The 15,700-nt window shown below is 29.2% G+C and overlaps 1 protein-coding gene across 6 annotated transcripts in view; it reads left to right on the plus strand.

Annotated features, from left to right (window-relative positions):
• Positions 1 to 15,700, plus strand: part of LOC100214223 (uncharacterized) — a 36,373-nt gene that overhangs the window by 8,860 nt on the left and 11,813 nt on the right. For 4 of the 6 annotated variants that reach the window (XM_065813467.1, XM_065813470.1, XM_065813471.1 and 1 more), the window contains exons 4-5: positions 4,467 to 4,550; positions 14,415 to 14,521. In XM_065813467.1, coding sequence (XP_065669539.1) covers positions 4,467 to 4,550; positions 14,415 to 14,521 — 191 coding nt within the window. The remainder of the gene's footprint in view (positions 1 to 4,466; positions 4,551 to 14,414; positions 14,522 to 15,700) is intronic. The other 2 variants (XM_065813468.1, XM_065813472.1) reach the window with 1 other exon arrangement.

Raw genomic sequence — 15,700 nt, forward strand, 5'->3', positions numbered from 1 at the left:
ACTGAGAACGAAGGTAGCATTTCGTGATGATATCTTAGTACTGTCCATAACTGATGTTAAACCAGGAAGCAATAGATTGATTTCTAATCTTTTAGGTTTAACACAGATTTTTTCTGATCCAGTTCAAGTTTTAATTTTATTGGCGTTCCCATCATCAACTGCATCATTATCTAAAGATGATGAAGATTTAATGGAGTTGATTTTTGGGGTGCAATTAAAAAGGCTTTAATTGGCACTTAAACTGTACGTAAAATTCTCATATTTAAAAGATTCAAATATCAATGGCTGTTCATAAATCATGACAGTTTTTAGGTGGCTTCTTCAGACCCGTTGGTTGAATTATTAATTGCTCCATATTGTTTTGCCAGAACATATCTGCAAACTGAACAGCTAAGAGATGATACAGAGAATTTCTTGAACTAGCAGTCGCATTTCTTAGAAAAGTTCCTGGACGTGGTACTTGATTTCCAATGCCTAGTGCGATGCATAAGGCACGATGGATGGCAAAAGTCATCTACTCAGTTAAGTTATGTGTCTTTCAGTCAGTTTAAGATGGCTGCTTCAGACGCGTGTGGTGTTTCTGAAGTCGCTACCTTTTGCGTTATTATCCAGATCAAAGCTTGGATAACAGCATCACTAGCCATTGAAGCACTTCTGAATGACTTTACTTCTGAAACAACGTCTGACCAGATATCTTTCTGCTGCTATTTCTGCTCCTATCAGAAAAAAACCTGGCCTACATTTTTAGTATGTTTGAGGAGCTCGTTGGTCTGGCTCTGTTTAAAGTCCGATGCATTTATGAGAAAACGAAGTTTGGAACAGTTCTGCACATCTATCTCAAAAAACTTTTCTAGTTGCTTGATCTTTTAAAAAGATTGTTGTTTTTATACATATATATTTTTATATGTTGTTTTTTGTTTACAAATGCGACGTGACATTTGAAACCAAAATGGTGTAAAAGCAACAAAATATATATATAATATATATATATTTAAACAACTTTAAAAAGTATTCTACACAATAGAGTGCTCAATGTTCTTAAAAGAACAGAGCAATTATATATTAGTAGAAAATCACTTAACTAAATTTTTTTCCATTTGACACTGTGTTTCATCAACAAAGATTCATCAGAAATGAATGATCAAATTAATAAAACTTTAATTTTATACCAAAAATTAAATTACAGGAAGTTGCAAATGTCTTAACTACTGTAAATTTTCACACATTTGTGGAATTTGCTGACACTATTATAAAAAGAATTCTTTAGAAATGATTACTTATGCTATTTTTTTAAAAAGTTTTTTTAAAAAGGGTAGTTGATGTAAATATTATTTGAACTTATTTATTTTTATAGTTTTTTAGGAGAAACTTATTTTCGTGCCTACATTTAGAAATCGGAATTAATTTCTAAATGTAGGCACGAAAATAAGTTTCTCTTAAAAAACTATAAAAATAAATAAGTTCAAATAATATTTACATTAACTACCCTTTTTAAAAAAACATTTTAAAAAAATAGCATAAGTAATCATTTCTAAAGAATTCTTTTTATAATAGTGTCAGCAAATTCCACAAATGTGTGAAAATTTACAGTAGTTAAGACATTTGCAACTTCCTGTAATTTAATTTTTGGTATAAAATTGAAGTTTTATTAATTTGATCATTCATTTCTGATGAATCTTTGTTGATGAAACACAGTGTCAAATGGAAAAAAATTTAGTTAAGTGATTTTCTACTAATATATATATATATATATATATATATATATATATATATATATATATATATATATATATATATATATATATATATATATATATATATATATATATATATATATATATATATATATATATATATATATATATATATATAGTTTTTATAAAGTGCAAAATTGATTTTTTAAACTAAAGCATTAAGATTATAACAAAAGTGAAAAAATGATGCCGTTCTTGAAATTCCAGTCATTGGAGGAGCTTTAAATTTGGTTGCAATATCTTGGTTTTTAATTTCACTTATGTCGTTAATGGCTGGGAAATAAAAAGTAGTTGAAAGACCCTTTCTCCTTAAGAACTTTATGAGAGTTGTATTTTCTGACATGTTTAAAATAGGCCAACAAAATGTACCTATGTAGTTTTAGTTTTAAATCTTACTAAAACAAAATCCCCTGTATTTAGATCCTCCCTACAGACCACTTCAATATCTTCCAAATTTTCACTCAAATCGTCATCAGAAATGTCATGAAGCGAGAAAACATCATTTTTGTTGGACGATGAATCTGACTGGTTTACTATTCTAAATTTTTTTCTCGGTAGCTTGTTTTTCTTTGCTTTTAATTTAGTATTAAAAATATTTCTTTTAAAGCTCATTTTTTTCTTTTAGCTTTTATATAAGCACGATGTGTTAGTTCTGCCAGTTATTGTTTTCCCAGGATTAGACACCATTTAGTCATTAATGCAATGCTAAAAAAATTTTAAAAGACCCATATATTCCAACATCTAATGGCTGCATTCAATGAGTTGTACGGGAGTGAGACTTAATAACACAATTCCACTTTTTCTACAGTATTTGATACTAGTAAGGCTAACATGTAACTCGTGATTGTCAAGCAATAACGAAATCAAATCGTCAGGAGAGCAGCGCATATGTTTAACTATATTATTTAATACAGAAGGAAATAACTCAAAGTCATCCAGCCAGATTTGTTTCCCAGTGCTAGACTTGATACTGGAGCATCAGCTATAAGTCCTCTGCATTTCTAATCCTTGGAAGACATAAACAGGAGGCAGGGTTTGTCCAGATGCACTAATAATTCCCACAGAGGTGACTAATTCTCCTCTTTCTGCATAAGCAGCTTGTGAAACTTATTTTTTTCTAGTAGTAGAAACAACTTTCACTGGTTTTATTACAGATGTCACGCCAGTCTCATCGAGATTGAATATTCTTTCAGGGGCAAAAGTGAATCATTTTTTCCAGTACCTTTCTCAGGTTTTTGAAAAAATGATTCACTTTAAATTTATTAAAACCAGTGTTTCTACTCAAGCTTGTACTTTCTGGCTTTCTTAAAGATAATGTTGGGTGACGTGCCATAAACCCTCGTCGCAATCTGTCCTTTGCTTGCCTTTTTGTTGCCACTTAGGAGGAATTTTGCAGTTAGGCAAAACAACAATATACACTTAGAATAATCTTTCAAAATGAACATATGCAAGTCCATAACTTAAATCACAGCACAATAATTTAATTTTAATATAAGCTTTTAGCTCAGATTCCTGTTCCGTTGTAAATACTTGTCTATTGGTATACTTGTTCTCATATCTTGGCAATTCTTGCTCATTCTCATTGCCAGAGTCATTCAAGTTTTTAAAATTTCGTCTCAAATACTCTTCTTTGGTATTTTTTTTAAATATTTTTTTTATTCTACTTTGTAATGTGGATTTCTTTATACCATAGGACCTAGCGGCTTCTCGCTCGGAGTATTTTCCATTAAAATGACCAATAATTGTTTGCTTAATGCTATTTTTATCTATTTGGTTCCTGTTGGTTTTCAAAATTCGTTTTTGAGGCATATCTAAAATTAAAAACAATATTTTAAAACATAAAGGGAACATTCGGCCACGGCCGAATTTAACTTTTTCTTTAAAAAAATGCTTATGTAACTAAACGCGTCTTAATTTTCATCCATATGGACAACAAATGATAGACGATTCTACAAGCGCCGTAATTTCGCGGGAAATTTTAATCAAATAGAAAATAAATATCCCAGATGAATGGTCCCCGTGGCCGAATGCTCCCCTCTTTACCCTAAATATTATATATATATATATATATATATATATATATATATATATATATATATATATATATATACATATATACATATATACATATATATATATATATATATATATATATATACATATATATATATATATATATATACATATATATATATATTTATATATATATATATGTATATATAAATATGCATATATGTATATAAATATACATATATATATATATATATATATATATATATATATATATATATATAAATATACATATATATATATATATATATATATATATATATATATATATATATATATATATATATATATATATATATATATATATATATAAATATACATATATATATATATATATATATATAAAAATACATATGTATATATATATATCATACTGTATATATATATATATATATATATATATATATATATATATATATATATATATATGTATATATACATGTATATATATATGTATATATATATATCTTAATATATATATATACATACATATACATATAATATATATATATATATATATATATATATATATATATATATATATATATATATATATGTATATATGTATATGCATATATATATATATATATATATATATATATATATATATATATATATATATATATATATAAACTTTCATAGATAAAAAAAATGTTTACCTGAACAATGATAAACAAGTTGAAAGTTCTGCGAACTCTTCATTTCTAACAATATCAAAGATTTTAGGTAAGTTAAAATGAAAAATTTTGAAACTATATCATTACGGTAAATTTCTTTGGTTAATAACATTAATGTAACGTTTAAAATTAAAATTGTCTTTGGTTAACAAAAAAACATTTTTACTGAAACCATGGTCATTGTTTTCATTCAAGATAACTTGTTTACAATGTAAAAAAAAAAAATTCACTAAGGAATAAATTTTATAAAAAAAATTAATTTTTACAATTTTGTTTAGCGTTTCTTTTGAAAGGTTTTTCCAAATTAAAATATTTTTACTTATAAATTTCAAATTTTTTCTCTCGATATTTTTACTGATCTTGAACTTGTTAAAAAATTGAAGTGAAGATCAAGATAAAAAAGGTTTAAAAAAATTGAATGAGAGGCCCATATAAAAATGGTTTAAATTGACACTGTTAAATATTTATCATATTTAATCAACATTAAATATGATAAATATTTAACAGTGATCAAGACAAATTCCTTTTCTACTAACTTCAAACAAATTATATTTCAGTGGAAAAAGAAAATTTGGTTAAAAGTTATTTATCCAGTTTCTGACCTACGACCTTTAACAATTTTGAAAACCATTATGCTAAGTTAATTTAAATGCTATTTTTATGAAAAATATTATTTTTAAATAATAAAGCAAAAATGCTGAAATGCAAACCCAGCTTTTATTCACAAGTAAAACAATGTATTATATTATAACAATGCAATATATAACATTTTATTGCAATGCAATTATATATTATATAACTACAATACAATACTGAAATTTTTTTCCTTAAATAAAGTTAAACTACTTAAGCTCTTTAGTTTTTACCTAAAGAAAAAAAAAAATTTCTTCTAGTTCAAAATAAAATTCTATCGGTTTAAACATAATTTGTTAAATAAACTTCATTTGTGGTTTATATGGAAAATGAAAAAATGTATATGTATCATCTACTGAAAGAGGTTTTTTTCTAAAGTTGAAAAAATGATACTAGACTCTTAAAAAATTCAAAACTTTTTCAAACTATTTTTTCCATTATAAAATTTCTTGATCTGAAGTAAAACTTTTTCAAACCTTTCTACTCCATTATAAAGTTCCTCGATTTGAAATAAATTTTTTGGCCAAATTTGTTTCATAAGCTGATTGACGAATATATTTTTTATTTTGTAAAATGTATTTTTTCTTTTTTTTTTATATAAAATTTATGAAAAGATTTATGGGATAGATTGTTTTTACATTAAACATAAAAAAAAATCACAAATTAGTTAATACTCTTTTTGTTGATATTTTTTTGAAAATATTTACTTAAGGGGGTGTCACAAAAACTTTCAAAACATTTTTACAAGTTTTAAATGTTAAAGAGATATTAACACAGCAAATAAATTTGTAGAGGATTTGCAGTGGACCTATATAGGCATTTTGAGCGTCCACTATAAGCATTTTGAGTGGTCCATTGTAGTTTTGCTCATCGGTTATTTAGTGGACCATTAGTGGCATCGATACCAGTGACCAGACGATAACTTTCCATCATGTGGTATAGTGGCTAGTCATCGGCTAGCCACTTATGATCGGCACATCTAAGCGCGTAATATCGATAATCGATAAAACACGACTAATGAAAAAAGATCTGAAGTTTAATGCCGACAAAGCCTGAGGTGTATTTTCTTTCATCGTTCAATCGATGACTTAAAATACGATTACTTTTTATTTGTTTATTTCAAAAAGTAGAATCACAGCTTAAGAATAGTACAAAAAATATTTTTTTGAGATTTTTATTTTTAGAAATAATTTGACTCAAAAATTAAGGTCATTTTATAACCCAAATATTTTTGAAAGTAATTAGTGTTTTTTTGATTTAATAACAAAATCAATTGAAGCATTATATTACACTAATAGTGTGCATATTTTTAAATAGTAAGCGTTGATCACACAAATATAATATGTTTCCCACCAAAATGTTAACTTTAAAAAAAATATTTTTTAGCACTTGTCAATTTTCAAGACTCAACTCGTCAATTTTCAAGATGGAAATTTAGTTTTTAAAATTAGTTTATTGTTTTGGAAAACCTTTTCTGCGTTACCATTAAATATAATTTTTAAAAAAAAGTACTGTCATAGATTTATTATGTCAAAGGTGGGTTGTTTCCTAGTCATTAAAATTCCATTTACTATATTTTTTATTGGTATCATTTTCTTAGTTTTGAATAATAACGGTTTTGTTTATTGTTACTTTTTAAAAAAAACGGAAACGTTGATGCGATTCTTAAAAACGTTAAATCGCTAAAAACCTCAAAAGCCATACAAAAAAAAAATTAAATTTTGTGGTTTAAAAGTTGCAAAAGTTTTCGACTTATAATAATATAAAGATAAGTTTGTTATATAAGTTTGCTAACTTATGGAGTTTGTTTTGTTTCCATTTTACATTAAAAAAAAATGTTTAAGTGCCTACTTATGGTTCATGAAGTACCCGAGGAACAAAACTATAGTGGATCACTCAAAATGCTTATATAAGTCCACTGAAGTTCCGCTATAAAATGTTTGTAGGGAACTCTTTAAAAGAATTCCTTCTAATCTGATTAAATTTTATCCACTTTTTTAGAAAAAATAAATAAAAAATTGAGGCCTAGCTTTAGGGGGGGGGGGGGCAGACCCACTTGCCACAGCACCGTATATATATATATATATTTATATATATAAACTATGTTTACAATGCGTTTTTGCACCTTGTCTAATAGAGAAAGGGCATCATTAGAAGAACCGCCCCAGATATGGCAACAGTATTCCATACAAGGCCGGATTTGAGATTTATAGAGATATAGGATAGAATCCGAAGTAAGAAAGTGACGAGCTCGAAAAAGAGATGCAACCTTAGCAGATGCTAATTTTGCAACATATTTTAATATATGGTTTCCAAGAAAGATTGAAAGTAAGAGTTAATCCTAGAAGATGAAGAGTTGATGACTCATCGAGTACATCACCGTTCATAAATATAGGAAGATCTAAATTATTGCAATAACGAATGGCTGAAAAAAATTGAGTTTTATATGAATTTAAGTTCACCAGCCACTGTGAGCCCCATGCTGTTGGAGAAGTGAGATCCTTTTCAAGCTCAAATGCCCCCTCCAAGCAATCAGAGAGTGTTGGTTTCTTATCACGACAAGAATAAATGGTAGTATCATCAGCAAACAATGCCACCTTAGATGTGAGAATATCTGGAAGATCGTTAATGTAAATTAAAAAGAGTATAGGGCCAAGAATTGAACCTTGAGGAACCCCTGAAGTTACAAAATATAAAGAAGAGTGCTGTTCATCGAGGACAACTTTTATACTACGATCGGAAAGGAAGGATCCAATAATCTTAAAGATGTAGCCGGATACACCATGAGAAGAAATTAAGTGTTTGTTAATTAAATACTCAAAAACCTTGATTATGATAGGAAGAAGACTAATGGGACGGTAGTTAGACGAATCAGATCGCTCTCCAGAATTTTTGAAGATAGGAATAACAGATGCCGCTTTCCAGCAGGCCGGAAAACAAGACTCTGATTAGCACTTGTTGAATAGTTTTGAGAGTATAGACGACAGCTCCGGAGAACACTTCTGCAAGATAATAACAGGTACGTTGTCCAGGCCACAAGCTGAAGAAGAGTCTTGGCAAGAAATCACTTTAGATACAGAAGCTGGAGTGATATGAATGTCAAGCAATGGATCAACCTGTTTGTTGGCAATATCAGGTAGAACGCAACTAGTGGAATCAAGATTGATTCCACTAGTTGCGTTCTACCTGGAAGATGATATTGATGAAAAGTTTTTAGTAAACAATTTAGCTTTGTCATTAGGTGAGGTGACAAAGTCTGAACCATACATGAGAGGTGGAATTAAAGATTTGCCCTTATTATTGATATTATTAAAGATTCTCCAGAAGTCACGAGAGTCTAATTTTTGAGATGAGATACGAGATTTCATGACCTGAGAATAGTGGGTTTCGGCGTTAGACAAAACTTTTTTACAATTGTTTCTAGCAGTAATAAACAGACGTCTGTTTTCTGGAGAATTGTTTTGCTGATAAATATGGAAGTAACGGTTTCAATTTGCAATCGCAGCAGCACAGTGTGAAAAAAAACCATGGAGGAGAGTGAGGCTTGACCTGGAATCGTTGAGAGGAAACAAAAGATTCAATGCCAGCCTGAGTCCACGAAGTTGTGTTAGAAGCACATTTGTCGACAGGAAGACAAAAGATTTCTACCCAAGGGCCATCACGAAGAAAATCACGGAAAGAGTCATTCAAAGTGGTGAGCATTAAAGTCACCGACAACAACTATATTAGCTAATGGATAAACAGAGAGGGCTTGGTCAATATGATCAAAAATAACATCAAAAAGAGTGCAATCTTGAGATGAAGGAGAGCAATATAGAACAAAAAGAAATGCAATAGAGTGAAGTGGTGCTAAATGAAAGTACATGAAAGAATAGTCTGTGGACTCAAATCTAGTTTCACGAAAAATGGGTGAATTCTTACGAATGTAAATGCCCAGACCAAGCATGTGATTGTTGGAGTCTTTACAAATTAAAGGAAGATAACCATCAACACTAAGATCACAAGATGAGACAGCCGAACTCAAATTAGTCTCACAAAGAGCAAGTAGGTCTGGTGAACTTTGCAAGAGATAAGACTCAACAGAAAAAGAGTTTTTTCGAAGACCACGAATATTAGTGAATGATAGGTTTAAAGAACTTGGTGATGATGGTTTTCTGTGTTTTATAGTTTTTGTGAATTTATTCATTTTTAAATTAGATTGAAGAACTTGACTAAAAGCATAGATAGTACTCAGAACACTGTTTAATAGCCCAAGCAATTGCCTTATCACTACTAATAAACCCTAAGGCGTAACAAAGGGCTCCAATTGTGGCCTCCGCAAGGCACACCAAAAGTACAAACAGGGACACCATCCATACGCAACATGGCACTTTTAATACTTTGATATTTTTCAGCTGTTGATGGAATCAGCCGCTCTGAGAGCTACCACAGAGTTCGGGAAACCTGACTACCATCCGGCCTCAGAACCATAAAACTGAGTTTTAGAGTTGCCAAGTCATAGAAACAGTGACATTGATTTGTGTAAAATTGTGCCTTGCAACGAGGCACAATTTTACACAAACCAATGTTTCCACGCCAGTAGGCTTAGTGTTATTATCTTGTATTTTTATCTTTAGGTATAAATATATTTATAAAGACAATTTTGTAGCTTAAACAGTTAATTCAGTGAAAATCATGGCTAAGATTCGGCAGCTTAGTAAAGAAGAAAAAGCATGCATTCAACGTCTTGCTAAAAGTGGTTTGTCTCATGCAGACATTGCAATAATTTACATGGTTGAACGCACTACAATTTGGCGTGTTGTCAAGCAGGTTATCCCCCTGTCTCCTAAAAAGAGGTCTAGACGTCCTAGAGTCACTTCACAGCATACTGATCTTAGGATGGTAACAATGGTCAAGATGAATCCTTTAATAACCTCTGATGACCTACAGAACAGCATACCAACACTTTCTAATGTCTCAAAGCGCACAATCCGTCACAGACTTTCTGCGGAATTAAACTTACCTGCACGAAGGCCATTTAAGAAGCCATTAGTAATTGAAAAGATGAGAAAAAAGCGCAATGAGTTCTGCAAGAAGCATCAAGATTGGACAGAAGAGTAGTGGACACAGGTGATGTTCAGTGATGAGTTCATGTTTCGTCAGTTCTCTGATGTTAAGCTTTTTGTTCGTCGACCTACTAGTTCTAATCCTACCAATCCTAAATACACATGCAAAATTGTGAAGCATTCACCTTCTGTAATAGTGTGGGGTTGTTTTTCTAGTCATGGCCTCGGAGATTTATACTTTTTGCCCAAAGGATAAATTATGAATGCAAAAAAGTACCTCAACGTTTTGGATGAGTCTCTAATCAATTTCATGATTATTCATCAGTGCACAGTTTTTCAACATGATTCAGCACCATGCCACACTGCGAAGTCTGTGAAGCAGTGGCTTGGATCAAAAAACATACAGTTGCTTGATTGGCCTGGAAATTCTCCAGATCTCAACCCAATTAAAAATCTTTGGATGTTAATCAAGAAGCGTGTATCTGCTAAGAACTGCAGTTCATTAGATGGTTTAAAAAATGCTATTCGTCATATATGGTGTACAGAAATTACATCAGGACTATGTGAAAATCTTGCCAAATCCATGCCCAAACGAATTAGTGCTGTGTTAAAAAACAAAAGATATCCTACCAAACATTAATAGTACATCTGTTTAAAATGATTATACAATGTAATAAAAATAATTGAACTTGTTTTTGGTGAAAATAAAATATTTTTGGAAGTATTATTGTTTTTAGAAGTAATTATGAAAAGTAATTATGATGTTGCAAGACTTTTTGCATTTGTGTACACATTGCAAACATTGATTTGTGTAAAATTGTGCCTTGTTGCAAGACTTTTTGCCAGCATTGTATATATATATATATATATATATATATATATATATATATATATATATATATATATATATATATATATATATATATATACATATATATATATATATATATATATATATATATATATATATATATATATATAAATATATATATATAAATATATATATATATATATATATACAGTGCTGTGGCAAGTGGGTCTGGGGCTCCCCCAAAACTAGCCATTAAGGCCTCAATTTTTTATTTATTTTTTCTAAAAAAATAGATAAAATTTACAGATTAGCTCGAAACAGCTGGGTACCTGATATATTTTAACGTCGCCGTTCATTAGGCTAAAAACAATCAAACGTTTAAATTCAATTATATATATTTTATAATTATTAAATTAATATAAAGTTTACTAGTGTAGGGTTTCTTTTACTACTGTAAATGTATTACGCAGATAATAAAAGTAAGTCGCAAACCATCAAAAAAAGGGTTTGCGACGTGTTTTCATGCTTGCAAACTCATTATTATGCCTTCATAACTTAACTTTCTTGCAACCTCGTTTTCAATCGACAGGATTGCTAAGGAAGACAAACGTTCATCAACCATTGTTGACCTATTTAAAGATACAAAAAAATATAGCCACATGTATTTATGTATAATGAAGCAAGATTATTTATACCAACCGATGTAATGTTTTATTATTTTTAACTTACTGAAGCTGCGTTCTGCACTTGCAACATTAACTGGTAAAGTAAGAATGATTTGTAACACAATAACTAGATTCGGATAAGTTTCTTGCAGCTCATCTTTGTAGATGTAATTTAGAAAGAAATTGACATATCAATTAGAGGCGTTATATATCTTAATACGTGCGTTAGAAAATCCATTTTCACGATACTCATAAAAAAATGCATTTGTTGTCTTTATTTCACCAGCTAATACGAGAGAGGTTGCAGAAGACTGAAGCAGCTTACTTGATTTGTTGATTTGAAATAAGCGTCATACCAGATAATGATTGATAATAAGAAAGGTCATGTTCTAATTTATTCTGTCAGCGATCGTACTTCTGTGGCTGTTGCCTTACCTCTCTTTTTTAAGGCATGTTCTTTTAATCTTTCGAGTGCCTCTAAGATTTTTTTTAAATAGTAGCGAAGTGGTTTAACACAGTTTATTCTACTTTTCCATCTGGTATCTGATTGTGGTTTGACAGAAATTGCCATGCACGATTTTAAAATTTCCCATCGAAGAGAAGACGATGAAAAGAGTGTGTATAAACTTGAAAGAACACCAAAAAAAGAAATTGCACTGAAGAATGACAGTGCACCATCAACAATATTGAGTGAATGGTTTGCACAAGGAATATATAAGGCCTTAGGATTCATTTCCAGAAACCTTGCTTGAACACCTTGTGTTCAACACCTTTCATATTAGCTAACACCTTTCATATTAGCACCATTTATTTATTTCTAACACCTTTTATATTAGCACCATTTATTTAGATCCCAATTTTTTGCCTGATTTAAAAATGCATCAATAAGCTCTTTTCCAGTGGTATCATTTACTGTTAGGTATCTAAAGAATTTTTCGGAAATGTCATTACCTACTCCGTGATTACATATTAATGCTCGCAGAATAATGCTCATTTGTTCTTTGTGCGAAACGACTGGCGTACAATCTAAAATAATAGAATATTGTTTTGTCTTTTTTACCCTAGAAAAGTTTTTGGATTCAATCTCCTTGACTAAAATTCAAACACCTCAAGAAAGTTTCCATTGCTCTTTGAATCAATGTCTGTGTCTGAACCACGAAATGCAAAATTTCTTGTAGAAAGAAATAAGGTAATGTCCAATATCCTTTCTAACACAGCCCTCCAAAATATCCGCACTTTATGAAGCAACTTTTGTTGTTGCTCATCTATGGTAGCTTGCTTTGCAATGCCTGCATTACCAAAATTAAGGGGAAAAAAAAGTTAACTAATAAAAAAAAAGAAAGTAAAAAAACAATCAATTAAAAGAATTATCAGTTAATCTTTTGTAAAGTCATCCATTGTTTAAATCACTTGAAACGTGCATGTTTCGTGTTCTTTAAGTTTTTTTGATAAAACTTCCCAAGTGTTCATTCCTTGTCGGAATGGTGAAGAAGTTATCCCAAAAATTTTGCAACAAAAACAAAACACTTTATTGCTATCAAAGAATATATGAGCCATGTCCGTTCAAAGATTTTTACATTCTTCATCTTGCGGTTATAATAATTTAGTGAGAATCGTCTTCTTTCTAAATTGTATGGAAAATTAATTTCAATCTTTTTGAAACCACGTTTAACAATGTCACACCTCTGTGTGTAAAAAACATTATCTGGCCACTCAGAAGGATCATCACTGAGAAAAATAGGCGGAGTTGTTATGCCATTTGATGCAGACTCACATATCAACCTATCTGAATTTACTCTAGTATTCAAATAATGACAATCAGAATTATTTGTAGTTTCTGTTGGTATCGACACTTCCAGGTTGAACTACTGGTTTCAAAAAATGTGTTAGTTTGGGGTAATTTGTGATTTCCTCTCTGGCTGCAGCTTTCTCTCTTCTCTTAGTGGCACCACCATCTTAGTGGCACCACTTTTCACTTTTTTCATACCGATAATTGTATCGTGAAAAACTAACGAAAAATAGTTATAAATTTTTGGAAACTTTCTGTCATTGTTTGTTTTTTATGATATAAAAAACTAACAACGCATAATAATAAAAAAAAAATCAATTCAAAAATGCAAAATTATTACCAAGATAAATTGTGAATTGCCGAAAATAAAAAACAATTTATAGTTTATAAATAAATAACCTTGAAATATATAATCTAAATACAAACAATAATATATTCGCATATAATCATAAGATAAGCGAATTAGAGAAATATATTTCTTCACACGAAAGGCTGCTGTTTAACGGTTTCTCATTAACGGTTTGACAGATTTTTATAAAGCTTACGTTTTGTAATAAAATTCGGACCTCGGGAGTGTTAAAACATTTTTTTTTTTTTTTGTATGAAAAACATTTTTGCTTTTTTTACGCCTGCATAATTTAGGTGATATCGTGATTAAAAGGCCAGTTTTTTTTATTAATAGTAACAGTAACAATATGTATTTAAATATTTTTATTGTAAAAAATACAAAAAAAATGTTAGAGCGTTAATAGAACGTTATTACAGGGTTGTGTGCCTTTTTTTAATATGTTGTCCAGCTGTACCAGCATTTGAACAACCTTAAATTAACATAATATTCGAAAAACCATAATAAATATTTATCAAATATAAAACTATTTGTGTATTTATTTGTTTTATAAAGTTCAAAAAAACATTGCTTTTCAAATATTTTGTCATAAAATAATATTTACTAAACTTCTCATTGATCAAGGTAAGAATTTCTTGGTAAAGTTTGAAATACTACGGCTCTTCACTCATCCGTTGTATACAAAATCATCAGAAGCGTACCAACTACTTAAAAAAAGAACTGAAAAAGCGGTAAATTAACTTTTATGTTTTTATTTAAGCATCAGCGCTTACTGTTAATAATCATGATCAACAATAACAAATGATAGAAAGTATCAAAAAAATGATGATAATCGTAAATAATAAAACAATAATAATACATAAATTTTAATTTACAAAATTTAATACATTAAAGAATTTATATTCAAACAAATATTTTATATATTTTGAGATTTTCAAAAAGTATTTCACATTTTAAATACTTAAATAAACATTTTGACAAATATTGTAATCACAATCTAAATTATTTAGTTTTAATGTAATATAGTTGTAATAATTTTGTTGTATAGTTGTAATAATGTTGTTGCATAGTTGTAATAATGTTGTTGTATAGTTGTAATAATGTTGTTGTATAGTTGTAATAATGTTGTTGTATAGTTGTAATAATGTTGTTGTATAGTTGTAATAATTTTGTCGTATAGTTGTAATAATGTTGTTGTATAGTTGTAATAATGTTGTTTTAAAGATGTAATAATGTTGTTGTATGGTTGTAATAATGTTGTTGTATAGTTGTAATAATGTTGCTGTATACTTGTAATAATAAAGCTGAAGAGTTTAGTGAATAAAACAGCACATGACCATGTCATATTTTATATGCCTTTTTCAAAAGAACATTTTTTAATTTCCTATTTCTCTGAAATTATTTTGCGAAAAGTTTATAAAGAAAGATAAAATTAAACAGAATCTAATGAAAAAAATTGTTTAGTCCAAATATCAGTTTAGGCGAAGCGACCTAATCTTGCCTATAGCATTACCGTTTTACAGCTTGCTAAATTTCGATTTCTTTCTTTAGATTTTATGATGATGAAAAAATAAAATATTGTAAATTTATCGAATTTACTGACTACCAGAATCAATTACAAGCATACTTGTCTATTAAAAACATGTTAGAGAACTTTTTCAAGACGACTCTTTTTCTTATCCATAATAACTTGAATTACAATATTAGTCATCTATAGAAACTCAAAATAAAGGTAAATAACTACTGGAATAACAATATTACTAATTTGGTGAATCAAAAAGACACTGCATACAGTAGAAGTCTGGTAAAATTATATGAAGAAGTTTTTCCAATAGATGTTGCCTAGTATAATGATTTACATGTTCTAAGTAAACGTTTTTGTAAACCTGGTAATCATTGCTTTGTTTATA

The sequence above is a fragment of the Hydra vulgaris genome, chromosome 12 (genome assembly GCF_038396675.1).
Source record: "Hydra vulgaris chromosome 12, alternate assembly HydraT2T_AEP".
NCBI classification, from domain to species: Eukaryota; Metazoa; Cnidaria; class Hydrozoa; order Anthoathecata; family Hydridae; genus Hydra; species Hydra vulgaris.